General features: G+C 38.9%; 1 protein-coding gene across 1 annotated transcript; it reads left to right on the forward strand.

Moving 5' to 3' along the window:
- Positions 1 to 14,324: 14,324 nt before the first annotated feature.
- Positions 14,325 to 20,953, forward strand: LOC132790947 (toll-like receptor 6). The gene has a single exon (XM_060799710.1). The coding sequence runs from the start codon at positions 14,778 to 14,780 to the stop codon at positions 19,452 to 19,454; it is 4,677 nt and encodes a 1,558-aa protein (XP_060655693.1). The 5' UTR covers positions 14,325 to 14,777; the 3' UTR covers positions 19,455 to 20,953.
- The last annotated feature ends 1,335 nt before the right edge of the window (positions 20,954 to 22,288 follow it).

The following is a 22,288-nucleotide window of genomic DNA, read 5'->3' on the forward strand; positions in this document are numbered from 1 at the left end:
CGTGCAGAGAGAGAGAGAGAGAGAGCAGGAGGAAGAAGGCAACCTGCAGGCCAGGCGAGACAGAAAGAGAGATGGAGAGAGGAGAGAATGACATACAAATGAATATCTATGACTATGAAAAGTGGAGCATGTGTGTGTGTGTATGTGTGTGTGTGTCGTTGTAAATGTCACAATTTGAATACATAAAATGCAAAATAGGAGCACAACCCACGACGATTGCGGATGTGAATGCGATGATGAAGTGAAGAAGAAGAAGATGGAGGAGAAAGGGGAAAGCAGATTCTAGACATCGCAGCTTTATTCTCACACACACACACACACATTCCCATTTCGCATCCAAAATAAATTGCTTCCAATGCAGACATCTATTAAAAGCATATAAAACCATATACCGGAAATGATGTATAGGCAGCCTCGAGTCGACTCGAGTCAGACGCAAAAACGGAAACGGAAACGGAGCTGGCGCCCTCTGTTGGCTCCAGGTAAACCCAAATTGCAGCGAAAGTAAAAGCAACAAAAAGAATGAAATGAAAAGGGGAAAATTCACGACTCTTTCACACATATATTTGTCGACCTGTTGCCCCACATTTGGTGTGGCTAATTTCCACGAGTTGCAGGTGTAGCTGAGTTCCCCTCTCCACCTCCTCTCCTTTACTCCCTTCCTTGACAACTCCCGCTCGCTTAAAGCTCCAAGCACTCCGCATGCGACAATATATAATGAAATTTACACACTTGCAAATGTCGGGCTTGTTCTTCGCTCTGCTCTCTCTCTCTCTTTCTAACACTTTTCCAGCCATCTCACTCGCACTGCCGCAGCATGAAATATGCTAGGCAAAATGCTTACAAGTGTAAACCACAGCCTGGGCACATGTAGAGCTGTCAGGGTTTTACCAAAGCAGAGAGACAGAGAGAGGGAGGAGGGAGCGAGGCTGGTTGGGGTTTTTGGTGGGTGGACTTTTGCTATACGTAATTGTTTTTCATAAAATTTAATTTATGGCATTTTTCCCCACACACACACACACATGAACTGCACTTGAAACTTCAGCTATGTGTGTGTGTGTGTGTTTGCAGCTGGCATTAAAATTTATTTGCGCATTTTCAAATATGCAGGACACAGAGAAAAAAATCTACTACAAAATTTTGTGACATTCTCTCTCTGTATGTGTGTGTGCGTATGTGTGTTTGCAGTGCATTCGTGTTGTGTTTTGACAAATTTAACGCCTGCACATCAAAACTAAAAGCTGCCTAAAAAGTGAGAGCTATGCGAATGCATTTTTGTTCGAGCTTTGCTCTCATATTACAATTGACATGATTTTAATGGTATTTTACATCGAATGACAGCCAAATATAAACTCCGATTGCATATGTATGTGTGAGTGCCTGCTGTGAATTGTTGTTGTTGCTTTTTTTTCTGTATTCTGTGTCCTGTGGATTTGCCTTTTATTTAGCCACACACAATGAGCACTTTTTACTTTTTTTTGTTATATTTGAGATTCGAGATTGCTAAGCGTTTTGGCATGAATGTTCAATTGATGCCTTTGTATCACATTCCAAATTGTATTTGGCAGCATAACAATTATAATGCCACAGATCAAATAGTTTATTCAAATTCACCAATTGAAGATCCTTTGTTTGTATGTTGTATTCGATTTTTTGTTATGTTTGCGGTTGCTTAATTTCGATTTCTAATGCTCAAGAATTTTGTATTACATTTTTGTGTTAAATGCAAACTTTACTTGAATATGTGCAAAAACACAATATTAGTTTTTATACTTTTGCAGTATCTGCGGTTGCTGAATTTCGATTTTATTTCGATGCACATGAATTTAATTTTAAATTTTTGTATTAAATGTGAAATTAAGCTTGAAGATGTGTAAAAACACAATATTCATTTTCGTTCTTTGCAATTCGTTTTGCATTTTTGTGTTGTGTTTGCGGTTGCTTAATTTTAATTTCTGTTTTTCATATAAAAATATTTCTAATGCTCAAGATTTGTTTTATTGAGCTTTGTTTTTAATGCACACAAGTTTGAACTTTTGATGCTGTTATCTGAAAGATGAAGTAATAATTGTCATATTTGAGAATTGAATAGTATACTACTTTCTTTACTATTACTAAAAAATTTTAGGAGTAACTCGAGATACAATATAAAGTGCTTTAAATAGCAGTATATGTATAAGATTTTATTTATTTAGCATTGAAAATTAGTAACATTTCAAGACCCTTTCAGATAAAGAATCGTAAGAGCTATTTTGTCGATGTTCAAAATTTAAATGATTTTATTTTGTGGTATATCTGATTTGCTCATTTGTTTGGTTTCAAATGTAGCAAAACTAACTTAAGCATTAAAATAATATACAAATAAATATATATTTCCCTTTAAATCTTTTAATTTAATTGGTATTTACTTTAATTGATTCTTACTGCTAACAGTATACGCTTACTTAAACCTTTTTTGTATACTGCTTAATTTTATTTTGTTAAACTTAAGCACCGAAAAAAGATTCAAGCCTAGCTCACTGCTATTTTAGTTGTGCTTTGAAGTAATGCAACAGGAATTTAAGCGATGCGAAACTTTCATTTATTGTGGTTTTTCCTCTGAGTTGCGCTGCGAATTCTAGTTTCCCGCTAAACATTTTGAAGAGCAGTCGAAAAATGTTCTCGTGCTCATATAATTGCCATATCCTCTGTCAGATTCGATATCGGGGGTAGCTCAACCCCAATTTTCTCAGCCTTGGAGAATGGGAATATTTTAATTAATTTCCTTCCCCCCCCGGCGCGAAACACCAAAAACACGAGTTCTAATTGCTCTCGTTGACTTTTTTTTTGATGTTTTTTGGCGGCTCCGGACGCTTTCATGTCAATTATTTGCTTTTGGTTATGCCTGAAAAATTTCGCGGCATGCTTCCCCATTGTCAAGCTGTGTTCTCCATCGGTTTTGGCAGTTCGATTGTTGCCATGGCGCTTCATCATTTTCCACTTTTCACTTTGCCCGTTGTTCATTCCATTTTGCCATTTACCACTTTTCACTGTTGACTGTGTACATTTTTTTTGGGGAGTGGGGCGGGGGAGAGGAGAAAACCCTTCGGGGACTGACAATTGTTACTTTGTGTTACCTTTGGCTAAAATCAAAGCCAGAATGCCGCACCAGACGATTCCACAAACTGCCACAAGGCACTTTAATGGATGTTTGCAGTTTGAGTTGTTGCCTCGTAGGCGCTTTGCTTCTCCCCTTTCGGGCAGCTCTTGCATATTTGCGGTTGCAGAGCTGCCTCTGCTGCTTGCCACAGTGCGTGGCACGTTGAGCACCACGCACAACTATTTGGTTCAACCGAGCATAAAACTAAAACTTGCCTTGAAAGTGTGTCAAAATTGAGGCGCCACCGAGAGCTGAGCACTGAGAACTCTTTGCCTCGAAAGGATGAAGGATGTGGCTGTGGATGTAGATGTGGATGCCACAGGGGACTCGACAGCTGAGCGCTCCAAGCGAAAGTTTCTGATGAAAGAGCTCACATGCGTATATATGTACATATGTATATATAGTGTGTAAAATACTTGCTACAGCTTTTCACGTATTTCCATACGCGCAGAATCTTCCATTTTCCATCCAAAACTTGCCACAGAACCATTGCGGAACGCCGCCAAACTTTGCATAGTTTCGTTAATGCATTAAAGTCTTTCAGTTTTCGTAGAATTCCCCCTAGAATAATATTTAATGCAATACACAGATGTTCCAATTAAAATTTGATAAAAATAGAAACTGATTAGGGAATACTCTATGGGAATTCCAGCTTATTTTAATGTAAGTTGTTTTTCTAAGAAACAAAATCACTGAAAGCTCATTAAGAGTATGAGAAATTTCTACAAATTATTATAAAAAAGAAGTATTTTTTATCCAAAACATAAATATATAAAAATTGACATCGACTAGGGAATAAGTTATGGGAATTACAGTTCATTAGAAATCGAAAATACAAAATACAACATTTATCACAGAAATGTGACTGTGAAATAATTTTTTACAAAATATTTGTTATTTTTAAAAAATATTTGTTTAGCTAAATTTATATAAAATAATATTAATCGATTAGGGAATAAATGCTTTATGGGAATTCTAATAAATGTTCTTGAAAATTGTTTCCTTTTAATTCAAAATATAATTTCAATACCGGGAATCGAAATTTTATACATGTTTTTGAAAGTGCCTGAAATTTTTATAAAAGATTACGAAAATATAATATTTATTCCACATACTTTAATAACATATTCTATAATGTATTTCAGAGAATTGTGAATAGGAATAATATAAATATTTTTTAAAATGAAACTTTGACAAATTATGAAAAAGTTATTAATGAAATTTATTATCATGATGATGATATAATATAATAAAGAATTTCGAAAATTTAGATTATAATTTTATAAGATTTTTAAGATTATAAAATTTATTAAGAAATGAAAATACTTCTTAAAATGAAACTTGTGTTTCAAATAATATACATTATTATTCGTGCTTTTATTTAAATTCTTTAATAAACATAAAAATAATAAAGAAAAATTACACTAATTAAAATAAGTTAAACTTTCACAAAGTAAAAAGGATTCACTGTTAATAAAGACTATAAGCTGAAGCTACTTAATGTTTCTTTTTAATATTTAAAAACTGCAACATAGTATTATGAGCATTCCTTGTATGTTGCCACATGCGGCAGATGCAGCTTCAGCGGCAAAGGCAACTCAAGACTCTGTTGAGCCTTGGGCTTAGCTTGTTTGTGTCAAGAGGAAGAAGAGCTGCTAATTAGCGAGTGAAATTGCATTCACACCAAATTCAAAAGATGCAACTCACGACTTGCCACATTTTGCTGCAGTTGAATGGCGCTTAAGTTGAAGCTGGGCAACAGTTCAATTGATGTCAATAAATGTGAAATGATGTGGCACAGGTGGGGCAAGGACGAGCACGACATTGACATCGAATTCGGGTGGAAAGTAAGTCAGAAAACAACAAAACTAAAAAAAAACTCGAATTGAGATTGAGTTTCCTTTTGGGTACTTTGCGACTTGGCTGATGAAACAGCTTCATAGTTGTGCTCAAAGCTACCAGCATAATTAGACTGATTATGCATCAATTAATTAAAACTTATTTTAGTAGCAACAACAACAACAACAATAACTGCAATACCGAAGCGAAAGAGAACGAGAACGAGAACGAGAAGAAGAACAACAACAAGCAAACACAAACATAAAAACGAGAAACCAACTTCAGAAATGTGTCACCCACGCAGTGAGAGTTGTACAAAAAAATTTCCCTTACTGACCCACTGAAGCAGCAGCAGCAGCAGCCTGAAGCAAACTGAGCGCGAGAGAGCATTGACTGACAGAGAGAGAGAGTGTGTGGGAGAGCGTGTTTCGTCTGTAAGAGAGCGCATTGAAGTTGTGCGAGAGCGTGGTGAGTTGTTGTAATGTCTGCAAAGGCTGCACAGCCAAAACTCACCACGGCGAACAGCTGTCGCTGCTCTCAGCTTCATTTACCTAACGTCACACTCGCACACACACGCACACTCACACACCCAAACGTCTTGCACATGGTGCCATCTTGGTCACAGTTAAATTCTCTTTTCCTTTTGGCAGTTTTGGAATCTTTTCTGCTTTTTGTTTTTTCGTGAATCTCATGCGGTGCACAGCTAAAGCATTTGCTTTGGGTTCCGAACAACTGCACAACTGACTTTTCTTTAACTAACGCTATTCGTATTGTCTTTCACTCCATTATCCTGATGGAAGGCATAGGCTGGAGGAGCATTGATTTAATGAGTTTTTGGTGTGAAGTCCCGCGGCGTTGTCCTGTCCATGCTGTTAATAGCATTATAGTAGCTGTCATACGGCGCAGTCACACTTTCCGCAGGACAATGTCACAAGCCTTGATTGACAGCCAAATGTCAAGCTAAACAGTGTGAAATCTACAGGACTCGAGACAAAGCAACACTGATTGCTGCTTCGGCCCAATGCAATTGCATTGTTTTTCACGCCTTTTGTCTCTGCGAACCAACTGCGAAAAACTTGTACACGTAGTAAAAACCCAACGAGCACCACAAGTAAAAACCTAAAAAAAAAAAAAAAAATAAAATAGAATAGTATAGAAGGTAAATAATGAAAAGCCAAAAAGCAATAACACGAGCTCGAGCACTTTGGATTGAAATCGCTTGGAAATTGACACTTTCTCTCTGCTAGGGGCGGTCGCCGGGTCCTCGAACCCAAAAACATACCCAGAAAGGACCTCGAACCCCAGACGGACTACACGTAAATTTATGAAATCGGAGTAGGCGCCAGGACTCAGTAACGAGAGAGCACTCAATTGGGTCAAAGGCAGAGTCAGAGGCAGAGGCAGAGACTGGAACAGAACAAAAAAGCGATACGATAGTCCTGAAAAATAATTGTCTGATTGTGTGATTTGTTGTTGCAGCAGAGAGCGAGAAACCCTCGACCTCATCCCTCCCCCTGATCCTGCGCCTGCCAATTGCGTTTGCTTTGACAGCAGACACAAGCCAAAAGCCAACAGCAGAAGCAAAATCCTTAGCTTGCAAATCTTTCGAGCTGAAATTACAAATGATAAATGGAACCTGTTAAGATTCAGTTATATTTTCTAAGAGTTTTGCCTACGAAATGAAGTCGTAAACACAAATGTAACGAGTATTCACAATGCACTCACATTCACATTCACATTTACATTCTTTTGCATTTCCTTGTGTTTTGATGGATAACACTTCAAATTTTCATATGATCGATAGCCTTCGATTTGAGGGTTGTAAAATTGAATTGTATTCGTATTCGTATCTCGATTGCCTGGCGAAAAAGAAATTACATTTGACGTCTTTGAATTGAAATCGAAATAATTGTAAATGATTTAATGAAGAACCTTCATTTTCACTCTCAGCTACATTTCAAATGAATCCCATGAAGTTGAAGAATTATCTTTGCAAACACAATGGAATACTTGAGCATCACTCCTCTCAATTTATTATCGAATTATGATGAATGCTATTCATAATAAAGGCACTTAAAGCATATAAACATATGTGTCCCAGCAATTAAAACATTTCTTTTGTGAGAAATAATTTAATAAACATGAGCAACTACTTCCTTCGAATTCTCCATGAAAATTCGCTAGTGAACTGTATTTTTTATAAAATGTTTCTTCATATCATATAGAAGTTGTATTAGAATGTATTTTCTTTTACGATATTTTTAATATTTTTAAATACTATTAGTGCTCTTAAAATGTACTAAACTAGAAAATAATAATGGTCTCTCTTTTATCATATTCAAATAACAAATCTAAGTATATTTTTGAATGTTGTAACATAATACATATAACGAATATACCAAATATGGCCTTCGGTATATTTTAATATTTTTTTCGTATAATTTTTTGTGTATTTTAAGACTTATACCGAACAGTTTGCATTTTATTCAAAGTGAACGGTAGCAAGTATCTCACAGTCGAGCATACTCGAGTCCAACTTGTTTTTTAATTAATAAATTTATTTAAATCTAAACTATTATGGTACATAAATTTGTAAGACTACATCTATTGATTCATTCAATTTTTTATATTCTTATTTGTTTCATTGAAAATAGAATCAACCTTAAATTTATCACATAAAATATGGCAAATTTATTTTATGATTTATAATTACTATTATTTTAAATTTATATTTCTATTACTATTCCTAAGCTCTACTCTTTTTGCATTAGTATAAACAAATTCAATTGAATTGCTTTCTACCACATTTTTAGAATGCTCACACTTTGCCTTAATCACAATTAATCAAAATCTATTACTAATACTTGTTGTTAACCTTTTTTACTTCAAATTTATTTATATTGCCACATTTTTCAAATTCTCATTCATTCCCTTCATCACAATTAAACAAACTCTAACTTATGCCTCACTCTGACTAATTTATTGTGATGAGGTGTAAAATAACTGAACTGAAAGTTGTCATCTGTTGTCGCCATTAGAATACCTCATAGTTATTATTATAATCAGCTTGATGGAAAGCTGTTTTTCTTCACCCATTTTCAAGGCCAAAACACTTTTCGGAGTTGGGAAAGCAGAAGCAGAAGAAGTAACTATAACAAATGGAAGACTGAGAAGAAGCTCTGTTAATGGGGGGACAGTAAAAAGCAGTTGACTTGGCCCAGTTTTGTGTTGCAGTTCCGCATTCAGTCGGATGGCGGGGGAGGGGGGATATTAGCTTATCTTTGATGGTCGTAAGTAATACTCCTTAAATTGTGTTTGGCCTAAGCAAACAAGCGTTAAAAACACGCTGCAAATTACGTCAACGCAGCTCAGCTTCGCCTCATTCACTGGGCTAATGATTTGCCTAATGTTTCTAACAATTATGTGCCTGGCCACACAAAAGAATATATTATGTAAGTTATTAAAATTATATCACCAGCACAGTCAGGAGCAAGGAGCCTCAGCTTCTCATTTGGCGAAGCTGCGGCTCCTGTCGCCATTGTGCCCCAGAGGCATTTGCTTTTGCTTTTGCTTTCAAATGTAAATGGCGCCGACTTTGCGTTCAACTCCTACTGTTTCCCTCTGCTCCTTAACTTCCCCTCTTCAGAGTCTCTCTTCTCTTTTTTTGTTTGTCCACATGCGAAGAACTTTTTGGCGGTTATCAATTTGGGCCTTTTGTGCTGAAAGTAGGCTAGCTTATTTATGTGCTCCTGGCTCCCAAGACTTTGTTATTTTTATTCACATTTTTTTCGCACGGTTTTTTTTCGGTATTTTTTCGTGATTACGCGAATGACAAGATTTTCATCAACGTCATTAATATTAACTTTGGCAATAATTCTCGGCTCGCAGCAAAATTATGAGAAATGACCGAGGAGATAAACGCGGGCAGTCGTTGTCCACTTTTCGACAGTGCCATAACTCTCGTCCTGTCGCAGGACACCACACACACACACACACACACACACACACACAATGGCATTAGGCAAGCGGCTTTCAAGTCAATCTTAATTGTGCGTTGCCAGCTCCAGCTCCAACTTCAGAGACTCCATTCTAATGACAGCATTTCGGATTACTTTCACTCAACAACGCACGAGACGCACTGCCTCTGGAAAAAAGGTTGCATATTTTACGGCACAGGACATTGACTAAAAGGCTGCAGGATGAAGGCTGAAGGATGAAAGCTGAAAGCTGCTTTAGCACCAAGACGAAAAATCACAATTAAATGTAACAATTGCGTCTCTGGGGGCATTAAACGACAAACGTAGTAGGCGATGCTGCTGCTGCTGCTGTGGGGAGCTGCCGTATCCTGCCAGGCCGTGTCCTTCCCCCTCACATCCCTTCCCCTATTTTTTGGCCTGTCAGTTGCTTGTCCAATGCCAGCTTAAATTGCCCATACACGTCAGGACACTCCACAATCCTCACTGTCTGCGTTTGCTCTGTCTCGGTGCTCTGCCCCCGTTTCGAATGTCCTTAAACAGCGCAGCGCAGCGCTGAGATACAGATACGCAGCGTCTCGTCTCAGTTTCGTCCTGCTGCCAGCTCTATTCTTTGGGCGCTCTCTGTGTGTGTTTGCGTTTATTAATTGTTGCCTTTATTTGGCCTCATTTTATTTGATTTGGTTTTCCTCCTCCGCCCTTTTCTCTCCCTCTCTCACTCGCACTCGCACTCCCACTCTCACTCTGTCTCTATCTTTTTTTCATTCCGCTCTTGGGTCTCTTTGGGCTTTTGTTTTGGTCGCCAGTGGCAGCTATAAAGCCAAACCTAATTGACTTATCTTTGCCGGGTTTGCTAATTTCTTGGCCATTGTGTTTGGGCCAAAGCTGAAGCTGTGTCTCAGTCTCAGTCTGAATCCGAGTCTGTTTTGCGTTTGGGTTATAAAAATGGCACGATAAGTCAGCAGCAAACGCAGATAGAAATCTTCAGCGGACTAATTAGCAATTGACATGAATTGCTCATTAGCAGCAAACTAAAGCTAAAACTTACAGCCAGGCTTTGCCCATTGCCTAGTTGGATTCAACACGCAGCAAAAAAAAGGACTACAAATTGAGAATGTTAATGGGCGCACAGTCATCAAGCGAGTGAAAGAATGACAGCCGACAGATAAAAGATATATCCACTCTCTTTCGCGAATAAGATAAGCTCCCACGATTTCAGACGTTCTAGAAGAGAACCATAAAATTTAACTTTTTATAGAATTGCGCGTGTCTCAAATAAAAAGAATTTTATAGTGAAATGCAAGGAAACAAACAACAATAAAAAATTACCAAGTTGAATACTTTTTACTAATCAATTATACTTTATATACTTAAATTATTATAAATATAAATTTATGGTAGAAAAATTATAATTTTAGATTAAAAAAATCAATGTTTAGTTTTGGATATTAATTTAATTAACAATAAATTCTCATGTTATTAAATAGTTATCATTATTAATAAATGTATTTATGGCAAATTATGCCTTCTTCAGAATATTTGGACCTCAATGGTATGTTTCGAATATAGTACTTGATCGACATAATCCTGTAATGGAAATTAAAAAGTGTTATTTAGTTTGCTTTCAAAACAAACCGATTAAAATTATATATGTACTTTCTTTAGTGCTTTAATCTATTAACGACCTCAATTTTAATATAAACCTTTTTTTTAGTGACGTTTGATTAAAAATGTTTGTAGTTACTATAATTTTAATAACTATTTTATTTTATTAAATAATAAATAATATAGCATGATGCCAAAAATATTTAAATGAACATGGTTCACAAATGTTTTTGTAGAAGTACTTTTATAAAATATACTTCAACAAAAAGCGATCTATCAAAAAGCAAACAAGGAGCATAAAATGTGTTAAAAAACATTGCGTAATTTTCAAATTCTTTAAGTTTCTAATCCATAAAATTGTGTGCACAAGTGAAGATCAATTAAGATAAATAAACTGGCTTACCTTGCTCTACATTTATTAGATAAGATATACAAAAAGTATCAGAAAAACATCTTTTACTTTTGTCAATGGGTCTTCGCTCATTTGGCAACATTTAATGGCCAAAAGTCAGTGCATGTATAACAAGTGTAGTCAAGGACACACACAGACAGGACGAACCGGGACAGCTGAAACGGTAGCGGAATCTTGGACTGCAGTCGCTATTAGCTGGAAATAGTAATTGCTCGGTTGACCTTCACTGGCCGCAGTCTTGTGGGTTATACAAAAAAACATAAAGGAAGAAAAATATATACAACAAAAAAATACAGAATAAAAGAGTCTCAGAGAGGAAGGAAAGACAACCGGAAATCGAGCCATGTGTCAAGTCAAATGGTCAATAACTGTATGGCTGGCATTTAATTTATAAAGTGCAGGAGGGAGTCTCAATCTCAATAGTCTCTGGGTGGGCCTCAATTTGGCTGCCGGGCTGTCTGGCGATTTAGTTGTCAAAATATACGCCAAAAATGTAAACAATCAAAAGGCGAAAATCAATAGCCATTATATAGAGAAATATGGTCATGACAAGGCCAGAGTCTCTCTCTCACTTTCTGCCTCCGACTGGGTGAGTTGACATCTTTACCTACATGCGAGTCCTGCTTCCTGCTTCCTGTTCCAACAGGGACACTTTTTGCACCACACACACACACACACACACAATGAAGCAGCCTCATAAAAGACATTTCAGTCAGTCAGTCAGACAGGCAAACTGACAAACAAATTTTTTATATCCTCAGTGCAGCAGCAGCAGGAAAGAAGACAACCGACTCCTTCGAAGATAAATTGCCAAGAGCACAAAATGTCCTTTAAAGCGAACGTCGTAGATATATCTATATCTATATCTTTATGAAAGCAGAGCACTGGACCACCATCAACTTCTTTTCGTCTTCATCTTTAGTCTCCCTGTGTGTGTGTCTCTTTATAATCTTTTACATCCGCAAGTGTTTACCTTATACTTTCCTTTCATTCGCATTTGTCCTCGCCAGCATTATGCTCACAATTGTGGATTGTGAATTGTGAATTGTGCATGACTATTGGCTTTTGCATTAGACGAATGTCCTTCACCAGCAAATCGGCTTGTCCGCAAAACGGATGCACTTCACAGACATAAGATATATGTTATGTGTGTGTTTGTGTGTCCTGAATTCCCATACTCATGCTGAATCTTATCCTTGCATCCTTACTGCCTCCTATCTGCATCTTAATCAGGACTCTGCTGCGTCTTTTGCATTTTAGCGCATTTCGCATTTATACAGATTGTAAACGCTTTAAGCGCATTCTTTTTATGTTGCAGCATCTTGATTAGACTGCTGAGATTTGTGTTTACCAAACAAGTTGAGACTCTTTGAGACATGCACCTTGCCACTTTCCACTCGCCACTTGCACCTTCACCCGAGTGGCAAGTAGGGAAAGAGAGCTCAACTGATGAGATGCTTAACTTTGAGATGAACTAAGGTGCGAATCAACGAAAATGCATTACTATTTAAAGTATCTTGATGGTCAAACTGTGGGAAAACAGAGCAAAGAGATGGTAAGATATAAAGATTAGTACATTTTAAAATAGGTAAACATGGGAAAGCGATTGTAGATAAAGTTTAGAAGAGTCTAAATAGAATTTACATATAAACTGTAATTTAAAAAATATTCACAATTTAATATCGTTTGTTGTAATTCTGTAAAATTTTACATTTAATTGTTGTTACCCGTTATTTCATTACTTAGAAGAAAGCATATATAAAAAGAAAGTTAAATAAATAAAATTTATAATATTTCCAAACAAGATAGGTATAAAATAAGTATCTAAAATAAGCGATTGAAGATAAAGATTTGTAAAGTCTAATAAATATTGATATATGATAACAAAATAAGTTAAATTTCAAATAAATACATTTAAGTAACTAAATGAAATCAATGTTTAGTATTTTATTAGTATACTTCATTTTAATTTGAATACTATTACTTTAATATAAAACAAAGCTTCATAAAAAAGTATTAGTGAAAATTGTCAATCTGAAATTTGTATAAGCCACGAACTAAAGTCAACCTCAATAAAATAGAATTTGTCTTTGAGTTATTATAAAATATTTGGTATTTTAGTATCTATAATCATCTTACTTACTTACTGCCAAATTCTTAAAATTCCTGAAAGTTTTCTTAAGAAACTTACACTTTTTTTTTCTTTTCTTTAGTAAACTAAATTATTATCAATATCCTTTAGTTTTTAAAAATGACTTTCTGATAATGAAACATTTCTCGTTTTGCAATTTTTCGTCATTTAGATTTATTTGCTTTCTCGATTTCTCATTCGGCCTTCGAGCATTCGAGCAATGTTAAAGAGCAAACGGCCTAACGGTCTACAAGCGTATATCCTTGTTTGCCTACTTCCTGTTTGTCCATCATCATCATCATTTGGGGCATTTCATTTTTTTTCCTTTTTTCATTTCGCTCATAAGGAAAAGTGCAGCATATTGATTTTAGAAGCAAGACGAACCGAACCTAACCCAAGGAGAAAACAGGAGAGAATTCGTTAAGCCCAATTTAGAAATTATCATAAAACCAACGAGAACAAGCCGCAATCATAATCCTAACGATGATGATGATGATGATGATGATGGCGAGAACAAGCGGTAATTTCATGTGACGACGCAGGACAGCAAAAAAAAAGGATGTTACATTGAAGCGCAAACAAAACAGTTTAATTAAAATTATTATTGTAATTTAATGGAATGTAAGGAATTATTATTTTTATATGTCGCACATACACACACACACACGCACACTTGCACCCGCAGTCAGACAAAGTCCTCACACACACACACACACGCACACATACTCGCATGCGTATAAAAATAAATTACATTTGTATGAAGATTGGCGCTGGCCTGCACATCATATATTTTCATTATCAAAACAGAGACAAAGTCGAAGTCACAGTCGAAGTCGACGTCGACGTCTCGCAATGGGAGACGAGACGCGACGAGCAAAAGTACCAAAAAGGCAAAAACAGAACGCCAGCTGTTTGATGCGATTAGATGAAACCTCTAAGCAGCATCTCACGCTCGCTCTCTCTACTCTCTCTCTCTCTTTGAAGCCACCGCGTGCTCTCATTCTCAGCAAGTCAAGCGGAGCATATTTCCTTAAGGCTATGGCTTACAATGGCGCTCTCTCTCGCTCTTTTTACAAATTTCCCTCTCCTGTTGCAGTTGTTGTTGCTGCGGCTGCTGCCTGCTATTCGTTTGGTACCAAACTTCGCGAGGACCGACATCGTGGCTGGTCGGTCTCTCTATTAAGTGAGAGTTGCGCACGTTGCGACAGTCAGTCGACACTCAGCTAACGTGCGCGCTAGACGTATCGCAAGCGACAACTACGCACGCAAACATTCACACACACACCAATAGAACGTGAACACCGATAAACCCGAAAAAAAGAATATACAGTGATAATAATCGTGACGCGCGGCGTGTGTTGTTCATCATCAAGGTTCCTAACCATAAACCCAAAAAACCAAGTGCTTAAATGAAAACGAAATTAATATGTGGCTGCAAGTAACAGTTAACTGTGGGCAAAGTTTTGTGCCACGCCAATTATAATTAACTCGAGCGGAAAACAAAACACGAAACGAACCGAAGACGAAGCTGAAGAAGAACGGGTCGAAAATATGTGCGCAGACTTTTTGGCCGGCAGCAAGTGGAATTGATTTTCATTTCGTTTCTTCTGATTTCTTTCGCACACACACACACACTTACACTACAATACACTAACACACACACACACACTCAGTGATATGGTAAAAATGGCCAAAATAATATCCCTGCATCCTTTGTGCCTGCTCTGCCTGCTGCTCGCATCGAGCAACTGCATCAGCAGCCAGGCGACAACATCGCAGTCGAGCAGTGCAGCAGATGCTTCCTCTGCCGCCTCCCCCTCGCTGCACCACCACACGCAATCGCATTCGAACGCCATCATGGGCGAGGCGGGCGTCTCCAACACACAGCTGCTGCAGCCGGCAGCGTCGCCGCCACGCACACTGCGTCCGCTGGCCAACGGGGCGGATGGAGCGGGTCTCTATGATGCACCCGACGATTGCCACTTTCTGCCCGCTGCCGGACTCGAGCAGCCCGAAATCGCGCTCACCTGCAATCTGCGCACGGTGAACAGTGAATTCGACACGACGAACTTCAGTGTGATTCCCGCTGAGCACACTGTGGCCTTGCACATACTGTGCAACGATGAGATCATGGCCAAGAGTCGCCTGGAGGCGCAATCCTTTGGCCATTTGGCGCGTCTCCAGCAGCTTTCGATACAGTACTGCAAGCTGAGCAAACTGGGGAGACAAGTTCTGGATGGTCTGGAGCAGTTGCGCAATTTAACGCTGCGCACTCACAACATCCTTTGGCCAGCGTTGAATTTCGAGATTGAGGCAGATGCCTTTGCGGTGACCAAGCAGCTGGAACGTTTGGATCTAAGTTCAAACAACATTTGGTCGCTGCCTGACAACATTTTCTGTGCATTGTCCGCGCTGTCTGCTTTAAATATGAGCGAGAATCGGCTGCAGGATGTGAATGAACTTGGATTCAGGGATCGCAGCAAGGAGTCGGCTACCTCTACGGAAACCAGTTCGACCACAGAAACAGCTTCAAGGCGAGGCGGCAGCTCGTGCAGCTTGGAGCTAGAGCTGCTCGATGTGAGCTTTAATCACTTTGTGCTGCTGCCCGCTAATGGCTTTGGCACCTTACGCAGGTTGCGCGTGTTGCACGTGAACAACAATGAGATTTCAATGATTGCGGACAAAGCTTTGAGCGGATTAAAGAATTTGCAAGTGCTCAATCTGAGTTCCAACAAGATTGTGGCACTCCCCTCTGAACTATTTGTGGAGCAATCAAAGACCATTCAAGAGGTTTATCTGCAGAACAATTCTATCAGCGTGCTGAGTCCACAGCTCTTCTCGAATCTCGACCAGCTGCAAGCACTCGACTTGAGCTTCAATCAAATCACCTCAACGTGGACGGATCGCAACACCTTCGCTGGCTTGATAAGACTTGTTTTACTCAATCTCTCGCACAACAAGTTGACCAAATTGGAGCCGGAGATCTTTACGGATTTGTATACGCTGCAGATTCTCAATCTTCGTCACAATCAACTGGAGAACATTGCGGCAGATACTTTTGCCCCAATGAACAATCTGCACACACTCCTCCTGTCCCACAACAAACTCAAGTATCTGGATGCATATGCTCTGAATGGTCTCTACGTCTTGTCCTTGCTCTCACTGGACAACAATGCTTTGATTGGCGTCCACCCGGATGCGTTCAGGAACTGCAGTGCTCTACAAGATCTCAATCTGAATGGAAACCAACTTAAGACGGTTCCCTTGGCTCTGAGGAATATGCGATTGTTGCGCACTGTCGACTTGGGGGAGAACATGATTACGGTGCTGGAAGAGAATGCTTTCAAAGGTCTTGGCAATCTTTATGGCTTGAGGTTGATTGGCAACTATCTGGAGAACATTACCATGCACACGTTCAGGGATCTGCCCAGTTTGCAGATCTTGAACTTGGCCAGAAATCGCATTGCTGTCGTTGAACCGGGAGCATTTGAAATGACGTCGAGCATTCAGGCAATCAGATTGGATGGCAACGATTTGTCTGACATCAATGGACTGTTTAGCAACATGCCTTCGCTGCTTTGGCTGAACATCTCGGACAATCGACTGGAGAGCTTCGACTATGGTCATGTGCCCAGCACCCTGCAGTGGCTCGATCTGCACAAGAATCGCCTGAGTTTGCTCTCGAATCGCTTCGGTTTAGATGCTGAAATTAGGTTGCAAACTTTGGATGTGAGCTTCAATCAGCTGCAGCGCATTGGACCCGCTTCCATACCGAATGCCATTGAATTGTTGTTCTTAAATGACAATCTGATTACTACTGTGGATCCGGATACTTTTATGCACAAGACAAACTTAACCAGAGTCGATTTATATGCCAATCAAATCACTACGTTGGACATTAAGTCGCTGCGTATTTTGCCAGTGGCGGAGCAACGACCATTGCCTGAATTCTACATTGGAGGGAATCCTTTTACCTGTGACTGCAACATTGATTGGCTGCAGAAGATCAATCACATCACATCTCGTCAGTATCCACGCATTATGGATCTGGAGACCATCTACTGCAAGTTGTTGAATAACCGAGAGCGAGCTTACATTCCTCTGCTTGAGGCAGAGCCAAAGCATTTTCTCTGCACCTACAAGACGCATTGCTTTGCCGTCTGCCATTGCTGCGAGTTCGATGCCTGCGATTGCGAGATGACTTGCCCCACCAATTGCACTTGCTTCCACGACCAGACGTGGTCCACCAATATTGTGGAGTGCTCCGGAGCTGGCTACTCTGAGATGCCACGTCGTGTGCCAATGGACACCTCAGAGCTCTATATCGATGGCAATAACTTTGTGGAGTTGGCTGGACACTCGTTTCTGGGACGCAAGAACTTGGCTGTTTTGTATGCCAACAACTCGAATGTGGCACATATTTACAACACCACTTTCAGTGGCTTGAAGAGACTCTTGGTGCTGCATCTTGAGGACAATCATATTGTGGCACTCGAGGGCAACGAATTCCATAATCTGGAGAATCTGCGTGAACTCTATTTGCAATCAAATCGCATTGCGAGCATTGCCAATGGCAGCTTTCAAATGCTGAGGAAACTCGAAGTACTTCGACTCGATGGCAATCGCCTGATGCACTTTGAGGTGTGGCAACTCTCGGCGAATCCCTACCTGGTGGAGATCAGTCTGGCGGACAATCAATGGAGCTGCGAGTGCGGATATCTTTCACGCTTCCGCAACTATCTCGCCCAGAGCTCGGAGAAGATAATCGATGCATCGCGCGTCAGTTGCATCTACAATAATGCCACCAGCGTGTTGCGTGAGAAGAATGGCACCAAGTGCACGTTGCGCGATGGTGTGGCACACTACATGCACACCAATGAGATTGAGGGATTGCTGCCACTTCTACTTGTTGCCACCTGCGCCTTCGTTGGCTTCTTTGGACTCATCTTTGCGCTGTTTTGCTATCGCCATGAGTTAAAGATGTGGGCACATTCGAGCAGCTGCCTCATGACTCTCTGCTATCGCTCGCCTCGCTTCGCCGTGGATCAGCTGGACAAGGAGCGACCCAATGATGCGTACTTCGCTTACAGTCTGCAGGACGAACACTTTGTCAATCAGATCTTGGCCAACACCCTAGAGAGTGACATTGGCTATCGGCTTTGTCTGCACTATCGTGATGTCAACATCAATGCTTACATTACTGATGCGCTGATTGAGGCTGCGGAGAGTGCAAAGCAATTCGTGCTGGTGCTCTCAAAGAACTTTCTGTACAACGAGTGGACGCGCTTTGAGTACAAGAGTGCGTTGCATGAGCTGGTGAAGCGCAGGAAGCGCGTTGTCTTCATACTCTACGGCGACTTGCCGCAACGTGACATCGACCTGGACATGCGCCACTATTTGAGGACGAGCACGTGCATCGAGTGGGACGACAAGAAGTTCTGGCAGAAGCTGAGAATTGCCTTGCCGCTGCCCCATGGCCGGGGCAACAACAACAAGCGGGTCACCGGTTGCTTGGGCACAGCGCGCAGCACCTCGGTGAATATGTATGCCACGGCCCACGAGTATCAGGCGGGTGTCGGAGGAGGCGTGGCTGGACTGCCAGTGGCAGCAGCTGGCGGAGGAGGAGGGGGAGCTGCACGTATGGCGGACAAGCTGTACGCTGATTGCGGCAGCAGCAACAATTATGCCACAATCAATGAGTGTGGCGCTGCCACAAGGGGCTACAAACCGATTCCGACATCGGCTTCGGCTGCGGCTGCTGCATGCAAATTCAATACAATGAATCAGCTGTCGAAGAAGCAGCGCGAACTGAGCGTCGCTGGCATGGCCAAAACGCTGGAGCATCAGCATCATCATCACCAACAGCAACAACAGCAGCAGCAACAACAGCAACAGCAGCAGCAACATCGTCGCAGCCAGCATGAGTATGCGGTGCCCGCGTATCTTGCCACAGCTGCAGCTGCAGGTCAGGCACCTGCCTACGATAGCGTGGACTATGCGAAGCAGCAGCAGCTGCGTGGCAACAACTGCGAATGCATTTCCACCGCGAAGCGTTCGGTGAAGAGTCAGGCGGGCAGCCAGCTGCCCAGCTCGTTTAGCTCGAACTTTGTGCCGCCTTCGCTGGCCATGGGCAGCGGCGCTTACAATTGCAAGAAGCCCTGCAACTGCAACGCGGATGATGAGCTGCTTTGTGGCTGCGGGGGTCTGGAGAGTGGCACGCAGAGCAGCGCCACGATGAGCAGCAGCAGCAACAACAGCAGACAGCCGGAGCTGACACACTACGAATCGAATTTGAGTCTCAACGAGTTGGATGATGGCGGCGTAACGAAGCCGCTGCACGATCTGTGGGCGTAACCACACAGACACACAGACAGACAGACAGTCGACCAGTGAATTTATAAGCAAGGCAAAGCAACTAAACTAAACTAAATTAAACTAAACTACATTATATACTAACTAAACTAAAGTAAACTTAAATTAATACGCATAACGTTAAAGCGAAAGCGAAAGCGAAAGGAAAAAAGCATAGCATACTTTTTGGGGCAGTGGAACAGACTGATACTTTTAGTTGTTTAAATTTAATTAAATTATTACTATCGATAAATTGTACATAAACTACCCGCGATACTCTTTGCAAAAACAACAAAAACAAACAAACTAACAAACAACCGAAATAATATTAACCGCAAGTTGAATAACTTATGCATTGTATAAATATTTAAACAACAATTTCATTTAGCCTATAGATATTTGTACATACAAGACTACAACTTAAATTATTAAAGCATTAATTATAATACGAAACTATCCCTTAAAAAAAAAAAAAAAAAAACACAAATCAAATAAAATACAAATTGTTCAAATAAACCAACAAATACATTTTATTTATGTAAATCGCAGACACTGAAAACAAATCGAAATGAAAATGAAAGCAACATTTTTTACAGCTGTGGAAATGCATTTAAATTTCCCCCCCATCGATCAGAGAGATTCACAAGAAGAAAAGCAACTAAAATCCAAGTCAGCCATGAGAAGTAAAATACATACACACACACACACTCACAGTTTAGCCAGCCGGACAGGCAAATTAATTAGCATGTAAGGAAATTGTATGATAAAAATCAAACAATTGATAACGAACAACAAAAAAATAGCTAGAGGAAGGGGAAAGGATGGCGAGGCGAATAAAAATATAAATAGCCAACAATAAAAAGGCATCATAATAACTGCGATGAAAAATAATAATAATAATAATATTATTATTAATAGCTGACACTCAACGAATTGAAAATAAATTTATAGTGAATCAGAATCACACACACATGCACATTCCACAAACACATGCATAATGATGAGCCTGACGCAGTTGTTGATAACAATTAAGCCAACGAACCGCAAACAACGAACAGCCAAACTGACTACCGAACCAATAACCACAACTTACCAAACCCGACTTCGACCCCGAATCAAGCCAAACCAAAAACGAACTCAACTCAAACTTGAACCAAGTGACAGTCGCTTATGTTTAAGTTATTGCCACCTGTTCTCATTAACTGTCTGCACTTAATCGGCCTGAAACTGACACGACTGAACGACAAATAATTTGCTCAATTTATCATCATCACAGCTAGAGAATTTTATTTAACTTATTTGCTATTTTAAAGAACAGTTGCTTAAAACCTTAAAGTAATTTAGCTTCAGAGTTCTAACAGCACACAGTAATCATTTTTTGGGTATTCAGTTTTGAACTAAAATGAAATTTTTAATATTTTATGGAAATATGAACAAAAATTTATATAATATCATAGTAATTTTTTAAAACGGAACAAATTTCATATTCCAAATAATCATTTTTATACTTTCATTTCATTAAAACCCATCATTATTTCAAAAAAAAAGCTTTTGAAATTTTTAATATATTTTTTATATAATTTAAAAATTCTATACAATTTTGAAGTCTCAGCAAAAATAATATGGAAATGGAAAAAAAAATTTAATATGTTTTCAAATACTATACTTCAAAAATCTTTACAATATTATATTTTAATCATATCGAACTTAATCATCATTGTATTGCATTTCAATATTGTATTGTCATTTGTTATACTGTTCACAGACTAACGCCAATTAATTAAATATATTTTTAAACCATGCTTAATTATACATTATTTTATAGACTACAAATCACAAGAATCTAAGAAACTTTTTAATTAAATCGTCAAATTTTTTTTATTACTTTCTATAACGTTTGAAAATTGTGGAAATTTTATGAATTTGAAAACATGTTTTTCATGCATGTAGTATATTCTCTAATATTCTTAACTATTCTATCTCAACTAAAAATTCTATCTCTATATTTCGCTTATCATAAGGCGTTTATATTTTAACTTGCATTTTTATTGCTTAACTTTTTTGTTGTAGTTTACTTTATAATTCAAAGTTTTTTAAATTGAAAATTGTTTTTAACATGCGTTTAGGATTAAAAAATATAATCTACTAAATTCTTTACTATTCCTAACTAAAAATTAATTCACTACATTTCACTTATCATAATCTATAGTCAAATAATCAAACTCCTTTTAATACTATGTAAGCTTGCAAATGACTTTTTTTTATATTTTTCGAAGCCCAAAATTATTAAACTCTTTTCAGTTTTATTGCTTAAGGTTAATTTTATACTTTTCATATTTATTTTATTGATATTGTCATCTTTCTGAATTCCCTATTATTCTCCATCCAATTACTTCACAATATTTGACTTATCATAATCTATGGGCAAGTAATCAAACTCATTTTGATAGTGTATTTAAATACGCCCGCTCAACGCGTTTATTAACACATATGTGCAATTTTCATTGTTATTTATTTTTATATTTTCGCTGTCCTGCGCTGTTAAGCGCAATGGGTAAATTTATGTGTGTTTTTTCATTTTTATTCGGTTGCTTGTAAATTGATTGAGGAATCTGTTGGAATTTGCGAAAAAAAAAAACAACAACGAGAGCCACAAACAATGAGGCGACCTTTTTTTTATGCCGTTCATTGCTCATACAAAGCATTTAATGAAATTATTTAATGGCATGCCATTAAAACAACAAAAGCCAGCACAATAACAACAACTAAAGAGTAAAGAGGCAGAAACAGTTTGGCAGGCGTTATTGTTGATTGAATGAGGGCGTGGCAACAACAAC

Source organism: Drosophila nasuta, chromosome 3 (assembly GCF_023558535.2).
Source record: "Drosophila nasuta strain 15112-1781.00 chromosome 3, ASM2355853v1, whole genome shotgun sequence".
NCBI lineage: Eukaryota > Metazoa > Arthropoda > Insecta > Diptera > Drosophilidae > Drosophila > Drosophila nasuta.